Here is a 27,917-nt window from a genome sequence, read left to right on the forward strand (position 1 = left end):
TCTTGCACTCATCAGAACAATCCGCAAGAATACAATGTAAGGGAGAACAACAACTTTATACTGCATGAGAAGACAGTGCTGATTGGTTGGCAAATGAACTCTGATTGGTTGGAGATTTTGCCATGGAGAATGCACATGTTTACGGTGACTGACAGTTTGAAATACAAACCAGGCAGTTTGACTCTGATTGGTCAAGGCATTGCCCTGAGGAATGAACCAGTGAATGTCTGTCACTTATTTTGTTTAGCTGAACATGTCTGTACATGTTCTTTCTGTCTGCAAGGAACAGGGCCCTGTGTATTAATACATGTAGCTTCCAGTTCGCACAAATGCGTCACACCACGAGCCCGACTAACAATCTTAAATTGGCTGTCAGCAAAATTCTTAGCACACTGAGGATTATTTAGCAAATGTTGTCTAATCGCCGAATCACATCTAATGTTGGATACGGTGTTTTGAGTTTTGCAAGCATGGGCTGATTGGGTACGGCCTGTACCTTGCCCGTTGCAAACAGCGGAAGGGACATATTGTTTGATACGATCCGTCAATCTTTGGAACTTACGGCCTATATACCTAGCACCGCACTGACATTGGAATTCAAATATCACATTACTCATTTGTGCGAAAGGCAGGATGTCTTTTTGGCTTGACGGCAGCATTGTTAGTGGCAAACACCACACGTGTTGCTACTGCATAGTAGCAGTGTGAAACAGCTAGCTTCAACTGTTGCTCAAATTTTTGGGATACATTACCCTTCTAGGGTAATTTGAGGTAGGCTGGACACTTTTCAGGGCTGAAAATGATGGCCTTAGGCCTGTTCATTGGTTTGTGCAATATGCAGCGAGAAATGATCTGATCAGGGTAGCCACTGTTATGCAGGATGTCATTGATTTGCCCTATTTCAGCATCAAGCTTGCATGGTGAGCAAATGGCTCGGGATCTATTTACGAGGTTGCCGATAAGACCAATCTTATAGCATGTGGAGCTGTAAGAATCCCAATGTGTGTATTGACCAGTGAAGGTAGGTTTGTGGAAGCTGTTTGGCAACACAATTACTGACGTCACTAAACACACAACAAATCTCTCTGATCATGTGCTCTCAAAGTGAGGAGTTTGTTCTTGCACATGGTTTCAATTTTGGTGTGCCTTCATCCCAAATCAAATGGGAAAAGGTATTTGCTGAGTTTGAACTCCTCTACTCCCAAATTCCCAACCACAAACCAGAGTCCACTGAAGACGCCAAATCCTTGAAAGCTCGCCTAGCTGACCTAGTGCACGCAAATTGCAGGATTCTTTACGACAGGTCTGATTTCCACATGCAATGTGAATGTCTGACAGCATTGCGAGGCCTTAAACCCAACCCGGACATACGCATCAGTAAACCAAACGGATGGGAATAGTCATCCTTAGCAAGTGTGACTATATCAACGAAATGCATGCCATTCTTAATGACGGGTCCAAATTCGTATCCATTGGACCTGACGCTCAACATGATTGGAATGCCTTAGAGAGATACAACACTGAAACAGGCCCTTTGGCCCACTGAGTCTGTGCTGACCAACAACCACCCATTTACATACTAATCCTATATTAATCCCATATTCCCTACCACATTCCCACCATTCTCCTACCTACCTACACTAGTGGCAATTTACAATGGCCAATTTACCTATCAACCTGCAAGTCTTTGGCTGTGGGAGGAAACCGGAGCACCCGGCGGAAACCCACACGGTCACAGGGAGAACTTGCAAACTCCTCACAGGCAGTACCCGAACCCGGGTCACTGGAGCTGTGAGGCTGCGGTGCTAACCGCTGCACCACTCTGCTGCCCTAAAGCCTTACTCGAAAGTAAGCTAAAGAAATGGCTGCTGGACTTGTGTAAGAGCAATGAGCTGCCGGGTGGTATACATGACAGGCTTAGTCCTCATGGCTCGCTGCGTCCGCGTATGCAAGGGCTGCCCAAGACACAAAAAGTCATGTCCCTCTATGCCTTATCTTATCTAAGACCGGTTCTGCACATGAATTGGTCAAACGGTTGGGCGAATTGTTACAATCAGTTTTGAGCAAGTTCTCCACGGTGAAGGATTCCTTCACATTTGCGAAGATCATGCAGGACTTGCATATCGATAGCAATGCCGTGTCCATGTGCTCATTTGACATTGCTAGCCTATTCACTATGTACCATTTAAGGAAGCCATAGATATTTGCGCTGCAGCACTATATCATGGCGATCGAGATCCACCCCCATTGCGTGAATCAGTATTCATTGAACTTATGGAATTCGACAACTCGTGCAGTTGAGTTCAATTTTAACGACACCATGCATGTCCAAATAGATGGTGTTGCCATGGGATCCCCTCCAGGCCCAGCTCTCGCAAACATCTTTGTTGGGTTCCATGAGAAACGTGTCTTTGAGGGAATGACACCTAACCACCTACCTCTTGCATATTTCCGATAGTCAGATGATATGTTTGCTATATTGCTACATGCAATAATTTTCTTACATGTCTTAATGGGCTCCATCTGCGCTCAAATTCACCTTTGAAATGGAGCAGTCAAATGAACACCCTTTCCTTGATGTACTAGTTGAGAAATCTGCTAAGGAGTTCTCTACCACGGTCTCCACAAACCTACCATCACTGGTCAATGTTACACGCGCTAGAACACTGGCCTTATTGGCAACCTCGTAAATAAAGCCAAGCCATTTGCTCACCATGCAAGCTTGATACTAAAATAGGGCGAATCAAAGACATCTTGCATGACAATGGCTATCCTGATCATATAATTTTTGACTGTATATCGTGCAAACTTATGAATGGGCCTAAGGCCATCATTTTCAGCCCTGAAAATTGCCCAGTCTACCTCAAATTACCCTGGAAGGTAATGTATCCCAAAAATTTGAGCAGCAGGTGAAGCTAGCTGTTGCACGCTGTTACTATGCAGTAGCAACACGTGTGGTGTTCGTCACTAACAGAATGCTGCTGTCAATCCAAAAAAGACGTTCTGCCTATCACACATGAGTAACGTGACATATGAATTTCAATGCCAATGTGATGCTAGGTATATAGGCCTTACGTCCCAAAGACTGGCGGATTGTATCAAACAAGATGTCCCATCCGCTGTTCGTAATGGGCAAGGTACAGGCCGTACCCAACTAGCCCATGCTTGCAAAACTCAAAACACAGTGTCCAACATTAGATATGATTCCACGATTGGACAACATTTGCTAAATAATCCTCAGTGTGCTAAGAATTACGTTGACAACCAATTTAAGATTGTCTGGAGGGCTCGCAGTATGGCGCATTTGTGCGTACTGGAAGCTACATGTATTAATACACAGGGCCCTGTTCTTTGCAGACAGAAAGAGCATGTACAAACATTGCACTTGTTTCAGCTGAACAAAATAAGTGATAGCCGTACACTGGTTCATTCCTCAGGACAATGCCTTGACTAATCAGAGTCAAGCTGCCTGGTTTAAATTTCAAACAAAGCTTAGCAGTTAACTGTCAGTCATTGTAAACTGGTGCATTCTCCATGGCAACGCCTCAACCAGAGTTCACTTGCCAACCAATCAGCACTCTCTTCCCATACAGTATAATGCTGTTGTTTTCCCTTACATTGGTATTCTTGCGGATTGTCCTGATGAGTGCAAGATGAAAAGCTTTGCCAACATGTCTCTATTTTCAGAAATACTCAAGTTCTGTACTAACAAACAACTATTAATAATGGGTTATAGCATTTTTGATACAACAGGTGTTAGGCTAACTGGCCTATAGTTTCCTGCTTTCTGTCTCCCTCCTTTCTTGAATAGTGGTGTTACATTAGCTATTTTCCAAACCGCTGGGACCTTTCCAGAACCTAGGGAATTTTGGAAGATTACATCTACCATCTCTGCAGCCACTTATTTTAAGACCTTAGGATGCAGGCCATTGGGTCCTGGGGACTTGTCAGCCTGTAGCTCTAATAGTTTTCCCAGTACCTTTTCCCTGGTGATTGTGATTGTTTCAAGTTCTTCCCTCCCTTTTATCTCTTATTTTTCAAGTATCTTTGGGATTTGTTTGTGTCTTCTACAGTGAAGACTGACACAGAATACCTGGTTAATGCTTCTGCCATTTCCCAGTTACCCATAGTTAATTCCCCAGACACACACTCTTCAGGACAAACGCTCACTTGAGTTAATCATTTCCTTTTTAAATACTTGTAGAAACTCTTACTATCTGTTTTTATATTTCTAGCTAGCTGTCTCGCATACTCTAATTTCTCCATTTTATAATTTACTCTTTGCTGGTTTTTAAAATCTGTCCAATCTTCTGATCTATCATTAATCTTCGCTGAATTGTACACTTTTTCTTTCAATTTGATACTATCTTTAACTTCCTTAGTTAGCCACGGATGGTGTGCCCTTGTCCTACAGTCTTTCTTTTTCACTGGAATGTGTCTTTGCTTAGAGATGTGAACTATCTCGTTAAATGTCTGCCACTGCTTCTTTACTGTCTTATCTTTTAACCTAATTTCCCAGTTCACACTGGCCAACTCTGTCTTCATACCCTCTTTATTGCCTTTATTTAAGTTTAAAACAATAGTCTTAGACCCACACTTCTCACCCTCAAACAGAATGTGAGCACAGCAGATCATCACCATGCACAAGACCCTTGCAGGTGTGTACTGCAGGGCACTATCAGCCCAGTCCAGGCACCGGGATCGCATCTTCAGAAGCCTGATGGCCTGCTCAATGGTTGTCCTGGTGAGTAGATGGCTATAGTTGCAGCGCCTCTATGCGGGTTCTTCTGGAGGGGTGAGTAGCCATCTCTTCAAGGGATATCCCTTTCCCCCTATAATCCAACCACAGTGTTAGAGGGATGGAATGAAAATCTGAGGCAGCCTGGACTGGCGGAGGATGAAGGAGTCATGGCAGCTGCCAGGAAAGCGAGTGCACACATAGAGGAAACTCTTGTTGAGGTTGCAGACGCGTTGAACGTTGAGGGAGTGGAAGCCCTTCCCGTTGATGGATCTCACTGGGTGGTTACTAGGTGCCTTGATGCCCACATGGGTGCAATCGATGAGGACCTGCACCTGGAGGAATCCAGCAATGGAGGTGAAACCCACTCTCCACTGTGCCTGCGAGGCCCCACCTGTTTAGAATTGCATGTATTGCCCAGTTTTTGCAAATAGAGCATCAGTGATCTGCAAGTTGCAGTGGTGTGCAGCCGTTTACGAGATGCCACTAAGATCCATGGCTGATCCTTGGAGGGAGCTAGAGGTGAAGAAGTCAAAGTCACAGCAACTTTTATGGCTACGGGCAGGGCATGGCGAACAGTGCTGCGAGATTTGAAGTCTTCCACGACGAGGACACAAATCTCTGTGACCATCTGCCTGGAGAGTCGCAGTCTCTTCCAGCATGTTCTTGGTCATCGGCAATAGATCCTATTCTGAGGATATGACCTCCACTGCCTTCCTGCCCCTCGCCCTTCTTCTGTACTCTCCTGATGCCTGAGGCTCTGCCTTTCCTGTGGCGGATGTTGCTCCTCTTTGTCACTGGACCTGAAAATTGAGAGTTGTGCTCCGATTGCCAACAGCTTGCTTCCTTATGCTCAAGTGGCCTCCCAATTGTGTTTGGAAGCCTTGCACCTCCTCATTTGCCCTCGCTATGCCAGCAGGGTGACGACACCCCACGCTGCCCAAGCACTTGCTGACCACTCTCCCTGTACTCTCTACACACCCGATGGCAACTATATGCCAATGGCATCCCCTCTCTGCATGGTTCTCCCTGGGATGGCCACGACTGGCTTTCCGTTGTGTATCCGACTCCATGCCCCTGGTCTATCCCACACCAAGTTTTCAGCCAGTGCACCCCTATCAAAGTCTGAATATGACCCTCACCGAGCTCTTTAATACCCTTAGCGTTATTACCGAATGGGGTGGGTTCTCAGCGTGTCCTCCCCTGCCCTGGTGGAATACTGGCACCAGGAATGGCAACGGGGAACCAGCACACCTGGTGACATTTTCACCCCGCTTGTCTCGGTTCTCGACCCTGGCAGGACCTAAAAATCCAGCCCTATATCTTTCCAGTTCATCTCTTGCTGTATTTTAGATCAATACAATAACCTAAGACTGATCATTTGGACAAAATAAGTTTTCAGCACTGAAATGCATTAGTTAATTGCAATAATTTGTTAATTTCAATAATTAATCTAAGTGATGTGATCAGGAACTTTCAACAGGGTGTTAAATAACTTCTCAAGAAGAAATGAATTTCATTTATACCATTATTGTGAGTGGCAAATCAAAAATGTAATCAGACCAGGAAATTTATCGACATGTTCAGTCACCTTCACATTGAAAGTGAGATACAAGTATGGGTAGCCTGAATATGTCAGGTTTTAAAGAAGCCTAAGGCATGATAAGTACCTTTTGAAGCAGTAGTTTGCTCATTAGTGGTTAGAACACATCAGCACAAAAATCATTTAAAGCTAGCTCACCATTCTATTTCTCCACTTGTAAAAGTCTCTTTTACTTTTAGTTATTTTACTGTCTCCTTTTAACATGAATGGTTTTTCAATAAGTTATTTATTCACTTGGCTTCATGTCTCAAACTTCATGATTTTTTTTAAGCTTTGGCATCAACACCTTCCTGTCGTTTAATAATGAATGTTCTACTTGCATAATATTTCTTGCTGCTGAACACAAGATGATTCCAGTTAGATCCCTGTTAAACCTGAGCCAGGCTTTAAAAATAATAAAGGATCAGGGGTCTGCTGGAATCTGCTTCACAAGAACACAAGAACATTTGTACAGTCCCGCAAAATTGGACTCGACTGGAAATGGGACTGGCCTGGCTTCCCAATTACTTTACAAATAGGGCACTAGGGAGTACACAAGTCTGAACATGTAGGTGTGGTAAAATGTTTTTAGAAATGTGCAACTTTCACACATTGGGGACATTTTAAAACTGGTAGCCAACATTTTCCGGCATAAGCAACATTTTTGGGCTTTAAAAGGAAACAAAATAAGCTTTCTGATGCGTTTCTAAAATTGTTAGCAACTGGGTAACTAGTACAAATAAAAAGAGTCAAATGTTACGTTCATGAAAAGGTACCGAGAATGTTACGCCACTGTTGTATCTGGTGTCTGTCATAGGATAGGTTTTTGAACAATATAATTTCCTCTACTCAACACCAAGGTGCCTCAACAGACTGAAGACTCCTTCCCATTGTACCGGCATTTCATAAACCAAGCATCCTTGTAACTTGAGATTTCCTAATATAGTGCCAAACTGCACTGATTGATGAGTAGTTTTGTACTGTGGGCTTGCCTAAAAAACACTAGTCGTAATATCCCCAATCTCATTTCATAAAAGACTTTTGCAGCAGACAGAGAACATGACACTGCCACATTTGTGCTGCTATGAAGCTGATGCTACATTGACAATGTAAGCCATGAACCATGGCCCAACATGACTTTGGAGCAAAGCAGAGCAAGACTTCCCAGAGGATCTGCCTCACACCACTTCAATTTGACACCACATGGCACATAAATCATTTTACCAACTGCTTCAAGAGGTGGGTCAGATGCTGTGGGCACTTTGTAAATCAACCTAACCTCAATTTAACTCTTTGGAGAGCAGGAATTTCTCCCTCACTGCTTCATAACATTCACATTATGAAATGTTGTGAAGAGAAACATCCCACACTTGGCACACATCACTCTCTCCAGGGCAAGAACCTTACTATTCCAGCCATAGCTCTACCCAGCTGGAACCCAAACTGCACCCAGACCCAACATTTATTGCAGTCTGGCCTAAATTTAAACCCAGTTTCACAAGGTGAAATGACAACACTTTAACCCATCTCAACCATAGACCTGAATAATCATTTTGAATTAATCCACACAAATATATCTGCAGACCACTGAACATGCTGAAATAGCAGAATACATCATTTTTGACAAGCTCTTCTCTTGCTATGCCACATCAAGTGATGTGATGTGAAACTGCAGGTCCAAATTAATTAGTGATGGCAAAAGCAGGAAAGTGCAACTCAAAAAAAAAATGTAAAACAAAAAAATGTATATTACTGCAAGTCATAAGGCTTCTTGCTCTCTTGGTAACTGCACTGGACTAAGACAAACAGGAGGGAAAAGTTGCAGGTTCAATTCTTGGTCCGTGCTAAGTTACTGATCTCAGCCAAAGCAGAGGTAGGGTTTCTACAATTAGTATTAGAGTCCTGGATATCTGCCAAGTTTCCGGCTCCTAATCACAATGACACAACCTCTGGTAAAAGTCCAGGTGTGGACAGCAAGTGAGCATTTGAACGTGTTAAACTGTGCCGCCCTCTTTCCCTGCCACTATGCTTGAATAGCTTGCTAACACCCACTTGTCAAGGGTTACACATACAAGTAGGTCACTAAGATGTGCTATCAAGAGAACCTGAGTGCTGTGGGATCTTATCCCATCATAAGTCTGCCCCTTCAGGGGAAATAAAACTGAAAGAGGATCAAGAGAAGCACTGGAAAAGGTTAAGAGAAGCAGAGCAAGAGTAAGTTGGGAAAAGTGGGGGAGGGAATAGACTAAATGACTGATGTGAGTTGAAAATGTTGACTTTTCAGACACCCAGTGGACTCTGCAGCGGTGCAAGACAGGAACCCTTAAAATATTTTTAAACAGATTTGGAAACAAAGTAAATGCCTGGTACACTCTGAGAGTTCACTTCTCTTTCGACATACAGAAACGCTTAAAAGTGCATCTTGCTTTCAAACCCTTGGTACTTAGAGATCTCATAAATGTTATACGAGGTAGGAAATAAAATTGAACTTTAGTAGAAATTTGGTTAGCTTAGTGTGACTTTTTTTTTTGGAAACAAATGCCCAAATTCATAAAACATTGTTATTTGAGCAGACAATACCACTGGATAATAACTACAGAAAATGGCATGCATTCATGTAGTTGTGTCCTTCAACTGGTCTTGGTTCAAGTTGAGGTGAGGCAAAGAAAGAAACTTGGTCGCTCTTTGGCAGAACACTAAAATGGAATGTTAGTCACGAGAAATAGTTGTGGTCAGTAGATTTGGGTCCATTGCTTGTACCAGAAATGAATTAGAAACAGTATCTGCAGTGTTATGAAAGCAAAAAAAAAAAGTTAATGCTGGGAAATGGATTTTTTCTTAAAAGCGAGAAATTCAGAATGCTTCTGAAAGGAAGTTCTGAAATGTTGACCAATGTTTCTATTTTAGATGTTGACCCAACAGTATACTTCTCGCATTTACAGTTTCTGTTTGGCTAAAGAATAGTAAATAAGAAATGAGTAACTAACTTCTGGCAGAAATGAAGCAGATAAATTAGATCTCAGATATTTTTCACATAAGCAGAGAGTGGGGTCGACAATAAATCCTTTCCATGAGCGCAAGGAGGAGATTAAATCCTAAAAGATGAGTTCTTAACCTGCTGCATGTGTCCATGTTTCCATTTTCATTTTGGTGAGTAGCAGGCTGTATGAGTGTCCCGGTTTGGAGAGATGGACGCTTCATTCACATATTTAACTCAGGCTCCCACAGTGCAACCGGGAGCCCAATTTAAATTAAACAGTTGTTGTTCAGGTTGCCCAGGTTTCGGGAAACCCAGCAGCGGACTGGAGGTGGGAGCCACTGGCTTCAGCAGGTGAGTGATTTTTATAGCACTCCTTGTGGGCCAGGAGAAGAAAGAATGCTCCTCCAGCCCCTCAAAGAAATCTTCAACTTCCCCACTGCATTACAACATCTCTTCTCAGTCCCCCACCATCTGATCTCAGCATCACCCCCCACCCCACCCCCATCCCAAGCCCTGGCCTGCACCCTGTTCCACACTGGGCGACCTCCTCTCCCCCATCTTAAATGCCTGATCTCCAGCATACCCCACAATTGACCTTCACTCCAATCCAACCCACCCTACAACTGACCACACTCACCAATCTCGGCAATCGACCCCCTTCCCCAACACCCACCCCTGATCCACAGTCTGTCCTGCGATCATGATTCCTGGGGACCATTCTGTCTTGTCCCAAAGGACCCCACACCCCCACCCCAGCTGAGGCCTCCTCCCACTGATTTCCTCACTCAGCAGCTGACCCAGCCTGTCAATTTGGCCAGCTTCTGGACAGGAAACAAAAGAAAAAAAATTTAATGAGGGCCTGGCAGGACCTCCATGTCCCCAGCCTCACAAGGTTTCTCCCACACCCTTCCGAACTCCCTGTAAATAGCGGGGCCAATAGCTCCAATTTATAAATACCAACTGTTCATATTTATTGTGAAGCATTTCTGTCAAGAAAGACAAATGTGCAGTTTGAGGATCTATGCACAGGTTTAATTCACACCCTTATGCTTTAGAGGGAATCTGACACAAACACTTCCCTACAGCTTCATTGTTTTGCAGGCAAGCTATTGCAATGTCAGTGAGTGCAAGCACCTCAGTAAAGCACATTTCAAACATATTTCCCTTTCATCACCCACACAGATGCACACTGGCCAGCTGCTTTCGTCAACCAAAATAAAACTGATATATCTGAAAGCCCAGCTTCAATAAATAACCACATTCTAAAGAACAATCTTGAGAAAAAATCTAAATTTCCATAGCGACCATGGGAAACCAAGACAAATTTCTTTACATCTTTTGTCAGTCATACCCTAGCAAGTGCCAGATGATGACTAGACAGCAGAATAAACAAATGTAAAATATATCGCTCAGAATAACTTGTGCTCTAAACAACTAAAGCTGTGTAAAATTCACACACAAGTTATGCATAACACAGAAATTTCTTTAAAAATCTACCCAACAAAAAAAAAAGTGGTTTTGGACGGCATCAGTAGAAAATATGTCACTGTTGATTGAGGCCATTCTGGAAGGCATTAACTCCACTGTACAGTATTTGAGTCATTACTTATAAGTGCCAGGCCTCCACATAAATCATATCCATGTACACTTTGAAATGGTTTTGTGGTAGTAAATCTAATGGCTTGACTGTATGGTTCTAGACATTCTCTCCACCTCAGTGCCTCTCGGGTTGGATGTATACTGGAGGTTTCATTACATGACTTCCCACTTCCAACCACTCTGCCCCCATGCTCCTGCAATTGGTCACTCACACATCCATCCTCACAGGCTATTTCCCAGGCTATTGCATAGCAGTAATAATAATAATAATTCTTGACTATCAGTCAAATAAGGCTTTTATTCCCATCTCCAATTTTTTATAACTAACGAACAGAAGCGTTCAAAGAAAATGGAAAAAAATCACTATTAAAAATTTCCCTCTGAATCTTCACACGGGTTGCTTGCAGCAATATCTGGGAGATTCATTTTTAATCCCTGGTAACTCTAGGACAACCTCTCCAAAGCCCCCCTATTTACAGGGAGTTTGGAAGGGTGCGGGAGAAACTTTGCGAGGCCAAGGACACGGAGGTCCTGCCAAATTTGATTACACATTTCTTATGTGAGGAGTTATTGTTACTGCCAATATCTAATTAGAAATCAGGAACAGCCACAATGATACCTGCTTGAAATGGACACTGTGATTGTAAATGTGCCTCCACGTGCTGTTCTCCAAGTTTCTGAAAGATGGTCTGAATAACACTTCAGACATTGGAATGTAAATCAGCCAACTAGTTTTAACTGCTCCACTAGGTGGAGGACCCCCCAGGAACTGTCTTGAGCTGCTTCAGAATGAGCAAGTCATTCCAAAAATAAGAGGTGTGGGTGATCACTGTAATATTAAACTTCCATTGTCTCAAGGATTGGATAAATGCTTTATTTGAATTCTAACCCATATCCCTAGAACTGCTGGCCTGTGAATTTAATTCCTTTTGAGCTAATCACAATTTGATTCTTGTGTGGCAAAATCATCAGAAATGTCAAAGTATTTTGATTAGTAATCTTTAATGTTAGATCAACCTTCTGCTGACCTTTGCGGGCAAGAAGGGAAGATTAAAAGCCTGCTTGGGTATAAAATAGAAGCCCAACCCAGGCCCGGCCCGACCACAGCCAACCCGAACCCGACCCGGGCTCGAGTCCTTTAATTTTTTTTTGCGCCCGGCCCGATCCAACACGAATATCGTTTATCCATTCCGGCAGCAGGCTATTCTTGCAGATGGAGTTGCGGGGAATCATGGGTGGGCCTCATCCCGTGAGTTTCTGGAGGCAGCACTGTCCAGCCCGACCCCACCAGAGTCCAAATGCTGGACTCGGAATATAGACCCGACCCGAACCTGACACACGTAGTTGGGTCTAGTCGGGCTCGGGTCGGGTAGCCAGGCTTTAGGGAAGATTAATATCTCTTTCCCTCTCCACCCCGCTAGACCCCACCAAGTCCAAAGTTGAACAGGAGATGCATAGGGGCAAAGCAAGGGGTGGAATCCTGGCTTCAGTGGCATTGCATCCGATGGAAGAACAAAATGAACTATGTTGACCTCTGAGTACCACAGACTATTTACTTCTCGGTGTTCTCAAGCTCCAGGGGCACCAATGAATTTATTTATCAGCACTGTGCTTTTGAGTTTTGATGCTGCAAAGTGATTGAAGTATTGCACTCGTCACATCTATGAATAGCAGGGCCAGCAAATTGAAGCATTAACATTAAAATATTAAAATTATGTTTTCAGAAAAGTACATTTTAGTGCTACAGGATTAATATTGCAATCATAAAATGCCAGCCTTGGCTCAGTGATAGTACATTCATATCGAAGTTTGAAATCATGGAACTCAGGCCCCATGAGAAAAAACTGAGCACCAACTAGGCTGACATTTCAGCACAGTATTGAGGGAGAGCTGCGCTGTTGGAGTTGCCATATTTCAAGTGAGCCATCAAACTGGTTTTAGAAAGGCCTCGGTTTCTCTTTCAGTTGGATGTAAATGATCCCAACTATTGTTCAAAAAGGAGCAGGAGAATTCTCCTGGAGCTCTGGCTAACATTTTCCCCTCAACAAACACTGCCAAAGACAGATTGTCTCATCATTATCTCCACAATTTATTGTGGGATCTTGCAGTGCACAAATTGGCCACCATTTTCTCTTGCATTACGACACTTGGCCCACTTCAAAATTACTTTGTTATCTGTGACGGGTTGTAGAACATCCCAAGGTTGTGAAAGGCGCTGCGTAAATGCAAGCTCTTTTCTTTCTTTAATAAAGTTCTCGTTGACATCCCAGCAGCTTTATCAATGTGATATTCATTGTTATTTCAGCTACAAAAACATCCAGTCCTGGAAGATATTTATTTCCTCAGAACTGTCTTCAACATGAGGTTCATAACAGCCTCACAGATACTGGTGTCTGGCTTACATTTTTGAAATATTCCAGGCTGTTGCGTTCAAAACATCCACACCAGTATCCCTGGGGGAAATGGAAGGTTTCACCCAAATGTGACAAATCCATGATAAACTCTGTATTCTAATTTATCAAATATGGAAGTATGAAGGAAGCAAAGTCCCCTTTTTTATTTCAAGTTTAATATTATTTCTTTTTAATGGACAAACGTGTTCCTTTTTTGGATTCAAGAGGTAATAATTTAATTTTATAGTAAAAGCTGAAAGTTAATATGTAAAGCTACATTTGGTTAATATTCTACAATTTGATAAACTGAGGGACTTTTTTTTTTGAATAGGAGTAGCTGATTGTACGAACTTAATAGACTCCATGTATTTCCTGCCACACAGTTGTTATATGCAGTATCGGTGCACAAAATCATATTATAGGACTGCCAGAAACAATTCAAACTGCTTTGGTATCTATCCAAAGTGGTAGTCTGGCTGTGAGGTAACATCTTATTGGCTGCAGTCTAACACCTGTATATAAAGCAGTTCCCAGGAATTCAAATCTCATCATGACCAGTAAAGTCATTGCTTATACAATGTCTGGCAGAGAAAGCCCTTCAAAACGTAGCTCCCCTAATAGCTCACTTGCTAAAGACACTATCCCAATGTTTAACTAAGCCATACAGATGAGAAACATTCCAGGTTCAATCCCTAATCCATTCTCAGTTGCAATATATTAGGGGAGTTACTATACGTCACATTATCCACGGTAATCCTCCACGAGTCACAAAGTTTACAGAGTACAGTATCATAGTGGTAATGTTAGTGGACTGGCAATCCAGAGGCCTGGACTAATGATCTGGAGACATGAGTTCAAATCTCAACAGCAGCTGGAGAATTTAAATTCAGTTTTAAAAAAAAACAGAATAAAAAGCTAGTATCAGTAATGGTGATCATATAACTAAAAGACTGTCATAAAAACTCACCTGATTCTCTAATGCTATTTAGGGAAGGAAATCTGCTGCCCTTACCCGATCTGGCCAATATGTGACATCAGACTGGCTGACTCTTAAGTGCCCTTTGCAATGGCCTAACAAACACCTCAGCTATGACAAAACACAAGAATAAAACCAGATGGATCACCCAGCATCGAGCTGGGCACCGGATACAGGTACAACAAAGGCAGACTCAGCCTATTTGACATTCCTTGCTAACATCTGGGGTCTTGTGCCAAAATTGGGAGAGCTGTCCCACAGACTAGTCAAGCAACAGCCTGACATAGTCATAATCGTCGAATCTTACCTTACAGCCTATGTCTCACCAGCAGGTACCCACCAGAAGTGACAGCAAAGTGATATACAGTTGGGAGTGGCCCTGGCAGTCGTCAACATTGACTCCAGACCCCATGCTATCAGGTCAGTCATGGGCAAGGAAACATCCTGCTGATTGCTAACTATCACCTTCCCTCAGCTGATGAATCACTGCCCCTCCATGTTGAGCACCACTTGGAAGAAGCACTAAAAGCTGCAAGGGTACAGAATGTGGGGGACTTCGATGTCCATCCCTAAGAGTGACTCCGAAGCATCATTACTGAATGAATTGGCCTGGTCCTGAAGGACACAGCTGTCATACTGCATAAGGGAGGTGGTGAGAGAATCAACAAGAGTGAAAAACTAACTTGATACCTGTCACAGATGCTTCCTCTATGACAATATTGGGAGAAATAACCCTCACACTATCCCTGTGGAGGCAAAGTCCGATTTCCACAATGAGGACACCCTCAATTGTGTTGTGCAGCCCTATCACCACGCTAAATGGAATAGACTCACAATAGATCTTGCAGTTCAAAACTGGGCCTCCATGAAGCATTGTGGACAATTAGTATCAGCAGAATTGTATTCCACCACAAACTGCAAGCTCATTGCCCAGAATATCCCTCACCTTTCCATTACCATCAAGGCAGGGGAGCAATCCTGGTTCAACGAGGAGTGTTGAAGAGCATGCTAGGAGCAGCACCAGGCATACTTAAAAAAAGAGGCGCTAACCGTGTAAAGCTAAAACACACACCTTAAACAGCAGAAGCTGTACACGATAGATGGAGCCAAGCGATTCAACAACTACCAGATCAGATCGAAGCTCTGCAGTCCTGCCACATCCAGTCACGAATGGTGACAGACAATTAAACAACAAACAGGAGGAGGCTCAACAAATATCTCCATCCTCAATGATGGTGAAGCCTAGCACCGGAGTGCAAAAGACGAGGTTGAAGCATTTGCACCCATCTTCATGTCCACAAAAAACAGGTCAAATCCAATCCAGTCAATTATCACCCTATGAGTCTACTCTTCATCAGCAAAGCGGTGGAAGGAGTTATTGACAGTGCGAGCAAGTGACACCTACTCAGCAACAGCCTGCTTCCCAATGCTCAATTTGGATTCGCCAGGACAACTCAGCTCCAGACCTGATTACAGCCTTGGTCCAGCCTTGGCGGCACAGTGGCGCAGTGGTTAGCACTGCAGCCTCACAGCTCCAGCGACCCGGGTTCAATTCTGGGTACTGCCTGTATGGAGTTTGCAAGTTCTCCCTGTGTCTGCGTGGGTTTCCTCCGGGTGCTCCGGTTTCCTCCCACATGCCAAAGACTTGCAGGTTGATAGGTAAATTGGCCATTATAAATTGCCCCTAGTATAAGTAGGTGGTAGGGAAATATAGGGACAGGTGGGGATGTGGTAGGAATATGGGATTAGTGGAGGATTAGTATAAATGGGTGGTTGATGGTCGGCACAGACTCGGTGGGCCGAAGGGCCTGTTTCAGTGCTGTATCTCTAAACTAAACTAGTTGAATTCCAGACATGAGGTGAGAGTGACTGCACGTAACATCAAAGGAGCATATGACCGAGTGTGGCATCAAGGAATCCGAGCAAAATTGAAGTCAATGGGAATCAGAGGGAGAACTTTTCAATGGCTGGAGTCATACTGGCACAAAAGAACATAGCAGTGTTGTTGGAAGCCAACTATCTCAGCCCTAGTACACCACTGAACAAGTTCCTCGGGGCAGTGTCCTAGGCCCAACCATCTTCAGCTGCTTCATCAACAAACTTCCATCCAGTAGAAATGAGGATGTTCACTGATTGCACTATGTTCAGTTCCATTTGCAACTCCTCAGATAATGAAGCATGCCATTCCTCCATACAGCAAGACCCAGACAACAGTCAGGATTGGGTTGATAAGTGGTAAGTAACATTTGGACCACATAATTGCCAAGCAATGACATCTCCAACTGGAGAGTCTCACCAACTCAACTTGAAATTCAATGGCATTACTATGTTGAAATCCCCACCACCAACATCCGAGAGTAACCTTTGGTCAAAAACGTAAATGGACCAGCCATATGAATACAGGTCAGAGGCTGGACATTCTATGGCAAATAACTCAACTTCTGATTCCCCAAAGCTTTTCTACCACCTACAAGGCACAAGTCAGGAGTGTGATGGAATACTCTCCACTTGCCTGATGAGTGCAGCTCCAGCACTCAAGAAGCTTAACATCATCCAGGACAAAGCAGTGTGCTTTATCAGCACCATATTCATCACCTTAAACATTCACTCCCTCCACCAGCGGCACACCGTAGCTGGGTGAAAATCCTGGAACTGCCTCCCGAACAGCACTGTGGGAGTATCTTCATCACGCAGACTGCAGTGGTTCAAGGAAGTGTCGCATCACCACGTTCTCAAGGGCAATAAATACTGCCCTTGCCAGCAATGTCTACGTCCCATGGATGAATAAAAAATGCCAGCCATAAAATTGAGCATCGTCACAATTAATTTTTGTTCATATAAACCAAAAGTTTTAAAATTTTAATCATTTTAAAAATGTTTTTCATCACTCCAACATTTGCACCATTCCTTTAGTTGCCTAAGCACTGAGCTCTGAAATTCTCTTCCTCAACCTTGCTGCCTCTCTTTCCTTCTTTAAGATGCTCCTAAAATCTCCTTTTGACCAAGCCTTTGGTCACCTGTTTTAATATCTCCTTATGTGGATTTGTGCCAAATTGTGTCTGACAACACTCCTCTGAAGTTTTACTGCATTAAAGGTGCCATACAAATGCAAGTTATTATTTTTGTTCTAGAAGTATGCTTTGTGTTCCAGCATGAAGTTATTATCTGAACGGCTATAAACTGAGAGAGGGGAATATGCAGTGAGACCTGGGTGTTCTCGTACACCAGTCACTGAAGGTAAGCATGCAGGTGCAACAGGCGGTAAAAACGGCAAATGGTATGTTGGCCTTCATAGCGAGAGGATTCGAGTACAGAAGCAGGTATGTCTTGCTGCAATTATAGAGGGCCTTGATGAGGCCACACTTGGAACATTGTGTGCAGTTTTGGTCTCCTTATCTGAGGAAGGATGTTCTTGCTATAGAGGGAGTGCAGCAAAGGTTTACCAGACTGATTCCTGGGATGGCGGGTCTGACGTATGAGGAGAGATTGAGTCAGTTAGGATTATATTCGCTGGAGTTCAGAAGAGGGGATCTCAGTCTAACAGGACTTGATAGGGTAGATGCAGGAAGGATGTTCCCAATGGTGGGGGAGTCCAGAACCAGGGGTCATAGTCTAAGGATACGGCGTAAACCTTTCAGGACTGAGGTGAGGAGTAATTTCTTCACCCAGAGAGTGGTGAGTCTGTGGAATTCACTACCAGAGAAAGCAGTTGAGGCCAAAACATTGAATGTTTTCAAAAAGGAGTTAGATATAGCTCTTGGGTCTAAAGGGAATGGGGCAAAAGCCGGAACAGGTTACTGAGTTGAATGATCAGCCATGATCATAATGAATGGTGGAGCAGGCTCGAAGGGCCAAATGGCCTACTCCTGCTCCTACTTTCTATGTTTCTATGAAGTGATATGTCATCAATTTATGGACTTTGTTGCTTAATTGTGTGACCAGGGCCACAAGATTAGGTGGCTCTTTGTTGACATCAAATATTGTTACCCATACTGCTGCTCTTTTGACCAGCACCTCTAGTGGCTGCATCTGGCTTTCCTTGTGTTTGTCATTCCCCAGTAAAACTTTGGAGCCAGACTCCTATTGATTTGTCACACGGGCAAAGACTCTCATTTCAAATCCTTGAGTTGAAAAAAAATGCACTTGAACCAAAACAAAAATCCAAGAACTTTAGGAAAATTTTCTCAACTTTGATATGAAGATATGACCATGTTGTGCCCGTTGAAATTCAATTTTGCACAAGATTCAAAAAGGTGCGTCACTTCTGGCTGTCCCTTTAATTCAAGACATCTGCTATTTCAAACGAGAATATTGGCTCCTTCTGAACTAGTGAATACAAACAGAAGTAATAGCTACAGTGCATTAGTCTAGACAATGTCCAACCAAAGCTGAATGAATGGAAATCATTCCATTCTGCCAGCAACTTCACACATAAGAATGCAACATTATCTTTCCTCCAGTTTCCATTTCAGTGTTAGAAACCTGACTAGACTATAATAGGATGACAAAATACATCAAGGACAGACAATTTTACAACTACATTGCAGTAAAATGTCACATAACTATATTTAAAAGCACTTGTGCAGGAAATCTTAGATCAAGTGATTTTAGTGTAAATCAGAATGATAGCAATTCTCACTGAAAAGAGAGAAAACTTTGCTTGTTACTGGGGAAAATAAGACCCTTCTGAAAACATGTGGAATAAGCAACTCAAAGCAACTGTTCTATGCCACAGGTACTTTAATAAACAGGAATACACGAAAGATCATCGCTGAGAGACAAAAAGCTCTGAAAAAGGGTCGACCTTAAACATTAACCTGTAATTTATGTTTTCAGATGCTGATCAACTTGCAAGATTTTTTTTTTTTATAAACTTTTGCTAGAAGCATACTAAATTATTTAACACTTCTTAACTGAAAATTCCATTTAAAAAACGCAGCTGCAGTTACAGTCCCACTCCTTTGATTAAATCACATCCAAGAACCCGTTCGTATTTGATAAATGGCTAAACCAGTTTTGCAGTTGGAAAACTTTCCACTTGGCCGGAAATGGAAAGGATGTATTTATAATAATGTTGAACCCAGATGTGACAAAGAAGTCAGGATTTTCTGTATTCAGAATAGGGAGGGGGAAGGAAAGGCAGAAAATAAGTAACTAAAGATTTATATTCTTTCATTCCAATTGCAAAGCATTAACAAAACCAGGCATGAACTACAAACTACACAAAACTCTATGTTCCTGCAACTTTAGCCGCTTGTGCATCCCTCCCTCCCTTTACCACATCAGTTATCTCAGAATGGAATTCCATCCCCAAACATCTCTACTTCCCTCTTCTCCTCTAAGACCCTCTTAAAGGCCACCTCTGCCAAGCTTTTGGCCACCATCCCCTTGAACATCTCCTCCTTTTAACTCATCCAAAACTCAGTTTCCCAACTTATACCGAGTCTGGACCACACACCATCCCGGTATTCCCTGACCTACATTGGCTCCTGGTCTGGCAATGCCTTGATTTTAAAATTCATATATTAGTTTCAAATCCCTCCATGGCCTTGCTCTTCCCCATCTCTATAACCTCCTCCAGCACTACAACCCTCCGAGATCTCTGTGCACTTCAAATTCTGGCCTTCTGCGCAACCCCAATTTTAATCCCTCTTACATTGGCAGGGGTACCTTCAACTATTTAAGCCCTAAACTGTGGAATTCCACCTTTCTATCTCTCTCCTCCTTTTCGATGCTCCCTTTGTCCTAATATCCCCGTATGTGACTCAGTGTCAAATTTTGTTTGACAATGCTACTGTGAAGTGCCTTGGGATATTTTACGACGTTCAAGGTGCTATATAAATGCAAGGCTCAATATCCTTTTGTGTGCTGTTTACACCTCTGAAGTGCCTTGATTTTCCTTTTTAAATACAAGTTGATACTGATGAATTGCGAGATGCATTTGCTCAATTTGAAATCCATCTGCAAAGTAGATTAAACTGGGAATCCATACCAACGCCATCTCCAACCATCAACTACCGCCCCCACGTCCCTCCCCACAGCCCCCCCCCCCAATCACCATCCCTTTCCTCAACTTAGTCCTCACCCTCTGAATCTGTAGCTTTCTCCTCCATTTCCCCCTCCACCAATATCAGATTCTTTTGCTCTACTAAACTTGGGTCTTGCTCCCTCAACACTCTCACTACCCAATCAACACTTCTCCATGCTTACTGAACATCAAAGTATTTTTGAACCCTGCCAGAAACTCCATATCCACACTACCAACACCAAGTCCATAAGCTGCTTGCTCAGGTTGAGACAAATCATGCACAGTGTTCTTTTCAGCACAGAACTGAGCTTCAAATCTTATGTTGTATCCATCAGCAAGACCACTTGTTTCATTTCAACACTGCCTGTCTCCACCCTTACTGCATTCACACCATTACTGAAATCCTTTATCTCCACGCTTGATTTCTTTCGTGACATCCTTGTCAGTTTCCTGAGCACTGCCTTTCATAATTTCCAAATCATCCAAAATTTCACAGTCTAGATCCTATTCCATAATAAATTTTGCTTGTTCACCCCATTGACCTCTTGTCACCAATTCAAAGACTGCAAAGAATTTCAACTGTGGTGCAGAAACTTGAACCATCTTGTTCTTATTTTCTAGAATGCTCTCCCTAAACCTCTCCAACTTTTTACCCATTTCTCTAGATTTAAAATTTTTAAACTATGATTTTGGTCAGCACTCCAAACTATTGTTTAGTTCCCATTTCTCTTCCGCAAAACATGTTGGGATGTTTTCTATATATAGCAAGGTATTATGAAGAAAATTTACACCCTCTAAAAATGAAAAATAGAAACATTATAAAAGACTTGAACTCGCATTTGAAAGTTAAAAAAGGCCTCTAACAAAAAAAAAAATGATCCTTACCACTGAACGAGGTATTTTGGGAAGCGTGGAGGGCAGAAAGAATTGTAAAGAACGCAGAAACTCCACAACAGAACATACAAAATAACCCTCAAACTTCACACCATTGCTTCAACATATGACTGCCGCTAAATAGCTACAGCTTTTATAACAGATGCAATTAATTACTCACAGTGTAAGAACTGCCTTGGTAAGCAAGAATTCCATATTATATTCCTTATAAACAGTATAATATAGCACCAAATAGCTTCAATATGTCCAAGTGTCCACCCACCACTCAAACATTATCCATTATGTAATTACAAACCTTCACAACAATCTTGCCACATCCGCAAGTCAATTTTTGGTATATCATCACAGCTCTGATAACCATGAGGATATTCTGCCACTCTGAACACATCAGGCTGTATCCTGGTGATGTTGTCTCCATTGTCACACAGGACACGGGCAAGAGAAGTCTGCTTGATCTGAGTCAGCTGGGCTGGAGTGAACACCCCAGGATTCTCATACCAGAACCTGTTTGCCCATAGGAAAAAGAATAATTTTAGGTCTATCAAGGTCCTTCAAAGCTGCTTCAGTTCATTGTTTTATGACAGATGCCTTCTGGATGTCTCTTACTCTTAATTCTATATCGTAAGTTCTTGTCAACAGATCCAGATTTGTTTCTTTTGATTTATTGTCACCAATTAGATTGGCAAAATTTTATACTGAAAAAAATTTATATTATCAATTCGCCTTTGACAAAAACATCCTGCAAAAATGTAAACAATTCAAAAATTTTATTTTAATATATTTATGTGCAATGTTCACATGCCCTGGTTTACAAGATTAAGCAGTGAGATTATTTTACAATAATCATATTCATATGAGTTCAGTCATAATTTACAGTTCTATGGTTCTTGTGTACAGAAAACATTTCAGAACACTTTACACAGTGAAGGGAAAGGGAAATAAAGTTATGGGAAGGAACAAAAGTTTGATTGAAGAAGAGTTTGTTGGAGACTTTTGAAAATGGCAAGGGGACAGGATCAATAAAGGTTATTGCAGAGAACAGCTAAAGAAGCAGCCACACAGAGCAAGCAATAAATATGGTCAAAGAAATGGAAGGCAAGAGGAGGAATGTACAGCTTCAGGAGATTGCCGAGGTAGGGTGGAGTGAGGCCATGGAGGGATCTGAAAGCAATGGCAGGGATTTAAAGATCACTTTACTGGTTTAAAGTACATCACTAGCACTTGGAAAGAGTGGGGGCTATTAAGTATGTGACTCTGTGTAGGTGAAGATACATGCCATGGTACCCTAAATAAATTACAGGTTAAAAGAAGTGGAGGCAGGAAAGGCTGCAAGGAGAGCACATGGGTAGCTAATTAACTCCCAAGCTAGCAAAGGTATGGATTCGAATTTTGGCAGCAGTGGACTTTCAACAACAGTAACCTTGGGACAAAGTGAAAGCATTTGAAACCCACCTCCATTAAATTGAAGATTAATTGTTCCAAGCATTAAGTCTAAAGCAAACTCCAAAGGCAACTTTACAAAAGGCAGGTGGGGAAGATAAAGCATTTTTATCTCAGCAGTCACCTCAAGGTACGTTGGGTATCGTGGAGGGGCTGAATAATGCTTCCGGGAGAGGCTTGCCATGCAACATGATGGCAGGAAGGCCTGGCCTGATATTACCAGCAGCAGCGAGGCCTAGTGGTGGCATCTACGCCACCCCCCACAACCACTCACAGTGGGATCCCAATTTGAATATTGAATTAAATTAAAATGATTGATTTAATTAGCTTACATCGCCGCCTGATGACCCGCTGCAATCTTTGGTCCAGCGGCTGGCATTCCCGTGCCTTCAGGTCAGGACACACAGAAAGTGGGGGGACACACAGAAAGGGGGGGGACACACAGAAAGGGGGGGGACACACAGAAAGGGGGGCAGGGAGAGGGAAAGACTCAGGAAGAGATAGACAGACAGACACAGGGAGGGAGACAGAGAGAGAGAGACAGACAGAAAGAGGGAGACAGAGAGACAGAGAGAAAGGGGGGAGAGAGAGAGAGAGAGAGAGAGACAGGGAGAGAGAGACACACAGAGAGAGAGACACACAGAGAGAGAGACACACACACAGGGAGAGAGAGACACACACACACAGGGAGAGAGAGAGACACACACAGGGAGAGAGAGACACACACACACAGACAAAGAGAGAGAGACAAAGAGAGAGAGACACAGAGAGAGAGAGAGACAGAGACAGAGAGAGACAGAGAGAGAGAGAGAGAGCTGTAGAAAAATACAAAGTACAGCTTGTGACCACGAAAAGTAAGCAACACGTTCTCGATGGAAATATAAAGGACATAAACCAACATTACGGTAGTTGCTGCTTACCTATCACCATCTCGAAGACGTTTAAATTGTGTAACCAACAAGCACAAAAGAGTAGGTCCCAATCTGGTTCCGGGTATCAAGTCCTCCACCATTAATGCAGGGAATAGGTCTATGTTGAAGGGTGTACCATATAAGCTGTAAGAATCAAAGGGAGGAGAGAAACAATTCTCACAGTTTTGACAAAGGCTCTCCAACATGGCAGTTTTCTAATCTCTATCTGTGCATTTAACAAGTTGAAAATAATAATCAGTTTTAAGCCAGCTCCTTCAATTCATTTTTAGGGGATATGGTAGTATAATGGTTATGTTACTAGCATAGTAATCCAGGGGCCTGGACCAAAAATCCAGAGAACTTAATTCCCTCCATGCCAGTTTGAGAAAAGTAACCATGATGCTGTTGGATTGTCGTAAAAACCCAACTGGCTCGCTGATGCTCTTTAAGGAAGAAACTCTGTCATCCTTCCCCGACATGGCCGATACTTAGCTCCAGATTCACACCAACTATTTATAACTATCCTCTGACATTCACTTCTTGCCCTTTAGCTTTGCAAGCCACTCAGTCAGAGCAACTAGGGAAAGGCAGAAAATGCTTACCTTGCCAGTGGCACCCATATTGTGAGACTGAAGAATAATTTTTCAAACATCACAAAGGTTTTCTCGCGACATGAAATTTCAGACAGTAATTTTGTCACTTGGCCATCCAGCATGGTGGCGCAACTTGTATATTAGTTTAGTACACACAAATTCTACATTCAGTTTTTCTCTTGGATCAATAAATCTAATCTATTTGGAATGAAGGATAATTACAAGCATTTATAAAGATGGACCTTTTAAACCATGTTCTCACATCCTCAGCCTTTATATTAATCTTCCAATGATGGGTTTGGGAGGGCTGGGGTGTTAAAATGTGAAATCCATGCAACCTAACCCCAACATGCCGTGGAGAGATTTATTAACCTATTTAAATTGGGCTCCAACAATACAATTGTGAGCCCAATTTGAAATAATAGGAGCAGGAGCAGACCATATGGTCCGTCAAGCCTGCTCCACCATTCAATACGATCATGGCTGATCTTCTACCTCAACTCTACTTTCCTGCCCACTCCCCAAATCCCTTGATTCCCTGAGAGACCAAAAATCTTCTCAGCCTTCAACATAATCAAGGATGGAGCATCCAAAACCCTCTGAGGTAGAGAATTTCAAAGATTTGCAACCCTTTGAGTGGAGAAGTTTCTCCTCATCTCAGTCCTAAATGATTGATCTCTTATCCTGAGGCTGTGCCCCACCTCTTAGTGTCTACCCTGTCAAGTCCCTTCAGAATCTTATATGTTTCAATGAGATCACCTCTCATTCTTCTGAACTCCAGAGAGAATCGGCCCAATTTACTCCTCTCATCACAGGACAACCCTCTCATCCCAGAAACCAATCCAGTGAACCTTCCCTGTACCGCTTCCAATGAAAGTACATCCTTCCTTAAATATGGAGACCAAAACTGCACATACTACTCCAGGTATGAACTCACCAAAGCTCTGTACAATTGCAGCATGACTTCCTTACTCCTGTACTCCAATCCCCTTGCAATGAAGGCCAACATGCCATTTGCTGCTCTAATTGCCTGATGTGCCCACAGGCTGACTTTGTGTTCCTTGTACAAGTACACCAAGTCTTTCTGAACATCAACATTTCGAAGTTGTACCTCTTTTAAAAAATAATAATCAGTTTTAAGCCAGCTTCTTCAATTCATTTTTAGGGGGTATGGTGGTATAATGGTTATGTTACTAGCAAAGTAATCCAGGGGCCTGGACCAAAAATCCAGAGAACTTAATTCCCTCCATGGCAGTTTGAGAAAAGTAACCATGATGCTTTTCTCGTCTTAATACCAAACTGAATAACCTCAAGCTGTCCCAGCATTATACTCTATCTGCCACCTTGTTGTCCATTCACTTATCCTGTCTATATCTCTTTACAGCCTCTTTGTGTCCTCCTTATAGCTCAAAAATCCCACTTAGCTTTGTATCATCAGCAAACACAGATACATTCCTCTCCGTCTCTTTGTCTAAGCTTTTAGTATCAATTGAAAATAGCTAAGGCACCAGCACTGGTATTTACGGCACTCCCAAGTTACAGCCTGCCAACTTGAAAATGCCCTGTTTATCCTTAATCTTTGCTTCCTGTCCATTAACTAATCCTCTACCCATGCAAACATATTACCCCCAACTCCATGTGTGCTTATCTCGTATATTATTAGCCTTTTGTGTGGCACCTTATAAAATGTGTTTTGGAAATCCAAATATACTACATCTACTGCCTCCCCTTTATCTACCCTACTAGTTACATCCACAAAAAAGTCTAACAAATTTGTCAAACACAATTTCACTTTTGTAAAACCATGTTGACTTTGTCTGATCATACTACGATTTTTTTTAAAATGCATTGTTAAGATTTTCTTAATAATAGATTCCAGCACTTTCCCAATGACTGATGTCAGGCGAGCTGCCCTGTAGTTCTTAGTTTTCTCTCTTCCTCCCTTCTTGAATAGCGATGTTACATTTGCTAACTTCCAAACTGCTGTAATTGTTCTAGAATCTAGGGAATTTTGAAAAACCCGTGCATCCATCATCTCTGAGCTACCTCTTATAGAATTTTGGGACCATAATGTTTCATCAATCTGTGTATTTACAAGACACAAGTTTTACTGCTCATAACTATTAAGAATTTAAGCTATCAAAATGACCTCACTTACTTCATGAGTTTTTCCCTAATTCGTGGATTCTTAATTTCATTTTTCAAGTCCTCAAAATCATGAACTGAGGTTAGATTGCAGTACACTCTGTAATCATTGTAAGGAGGTATCCCATGATCTCTACCTCTCTGAATGTTCATAGAAGCTAAATCCAGTGCCACTGCATGTGCCATGGAGAAAAGTCGTTCAGTTAGCTCTGTATTTACCAGCTCTGTCGGGACTCGCATTTTTCCTGGTACAGCAAACAAACCTCGCAGCAATGGGTCAATGCCACCCTCATTCACTATTCTGAATGGAGAGAAGAATGCTTTGTGAAGAGGAAGGTGGCCTTGAGGAATAGGTTGAAATGTATCATCCAAGCGGTAGAGAATAGGGTTAATAAGTGTGTGCCCAAATCTAAAAGCTGCAGTAGCAAACACATTCACTATTCCAGCATTAACATTAGGATCATAGCCTTTATAGTCCCCAAACTTCTTCATTCCAACGTCACCAAGAATTTTAGGTAGCCAATGACTATAGGTTATGTGCTGCATCTGGGCACCAACTATTTTACGTGCTTCATGGTAGATTGTCTCGCCATCCCAATGCGGATTCAATTTTAGGAGCTCAGTGGCGATTCGGTTGTGTTCCCTAAACCAGACTGTGTGCATACTAGTTAAACCCATGTGTTCATTGGAACGCTGATCTCCAGCCAGGAAACAAGGAATTGGACTTTCATTTTCATCTCTCATACATTCAGTTGGTGGACCAGTAGCAAATGGTAAAAGGGGTTTCCCTAATCGATGTGCTATCCCTTGCTTTAACAGGCCTCGTTGACTAGCCAAGTCACGTATTTCTTCAGCTTCCTGATCTGAGCTCCCATAGACGTTGGATGCATCGATATAAGAGGTCAACTGATTGATCTGTTCCCGTGGATACACAGATTCCATTAACAAAGATGTCATCCCACTTCCACAGACAGGGCTAGAGCGAACGAAGAACATGCATCGTGCCCCATTACGCACTCTGGGGTCATTTTGAGGAACCAAGATGGGAAAGCATGGTGGATCATTTGTGCAGACTGAACTGCAATGCTGACCATCTGAAAACCTGGAAAGGCTTAGTGCTGCAACAGTCAGGTCCAGATCATGGTCGAGGAACTGACCCCACTGCATCAACATGTGTGTGTACTGGTCATCAGGTGTAATGGTATCAGTGCCTACCAGAGAGGTTGAAATGAGGCGAGGTAGAGGGAGAGGAAATCCATTGTAAAACTGGTTCCGATTAATTCCTCTTGGCAGATTAAACCCATTTTCATAGACTGATTTTAAAAGGCGCTCAAAGGCTGTAAGGGAAGCTCCCCACATAGGGTGCTGGAGATTGTTGCATGTTCCATCATGAGATCGGTACTTCTGATGAAAACAAATGTCGGAACAGTTATTGATTCGGCGGTGGGCTGTGCAACCAGACAGATTTGCCACTAGGTTCAGGAATCTTGGCGACAAAAGGTCATTATAGCGAAAACCTATTGAAAGAAAAAGCAAATGGAAATCACATTTCTGCAGACATTACAATTTAGTCTGAAAGTGGAATCAATTATCCACTGTTAATTGCACAAAAACATGCCCATCAAGTTATCCAACAAA

At 42.6% G+C, this 27,917-nt stretch overlaps 1 protein-coding gene across 2 annotated transcripts in view; it reads right to left on the reverse strand.

The window, feature by feature from the left end:
- The window catches only part of LOC137356241 (peroxidasin homolog), a 346,740-nt gene that overhangs the window by 13,418 nt on the left and 305,405 nt on the right, over positions 1 to 27,917 (reverse strand). For both annotated transcript variants that reach the window (XM_068022122.1, XM_068022116.1), the window contains 3 exons: positions 26,293 to 27,796; positions 23,551 to 23,685; positions 21,486 to 21,694 (listed from right to left, as the gene is read on the reverse strand). In XM_068022122.1, coding sequence (XP_067878223.1) covers positions 21,486 to 21,694; positions 23,551 to 23,685; positions 26,293 to 27,796 — 1,848 coding nt within the window. The remainder of the gene's footprint in view (positions 1 to 21,485; positions 21,695 to 23,550; positions 23,686 to 26,292; positions 27,797 to 27,917) is intronic.

Source organism: Heterodontus francisci, chromosome 3 (genome assembly GCF_036365525.1).
Source record: "Heterodontus francisci isolate sHetFra1 chromosome 3, sHetFra1.hap1, whole genome shotgun sequence".
Classification (NCBI taxonomy): domain Eukaryota; kingdom Metazoa; phylum Chordata; class Chondrichthyes; order Heterodontiformes; family Heterodontidae; genus Heterodontus; species Heterodontus francisci.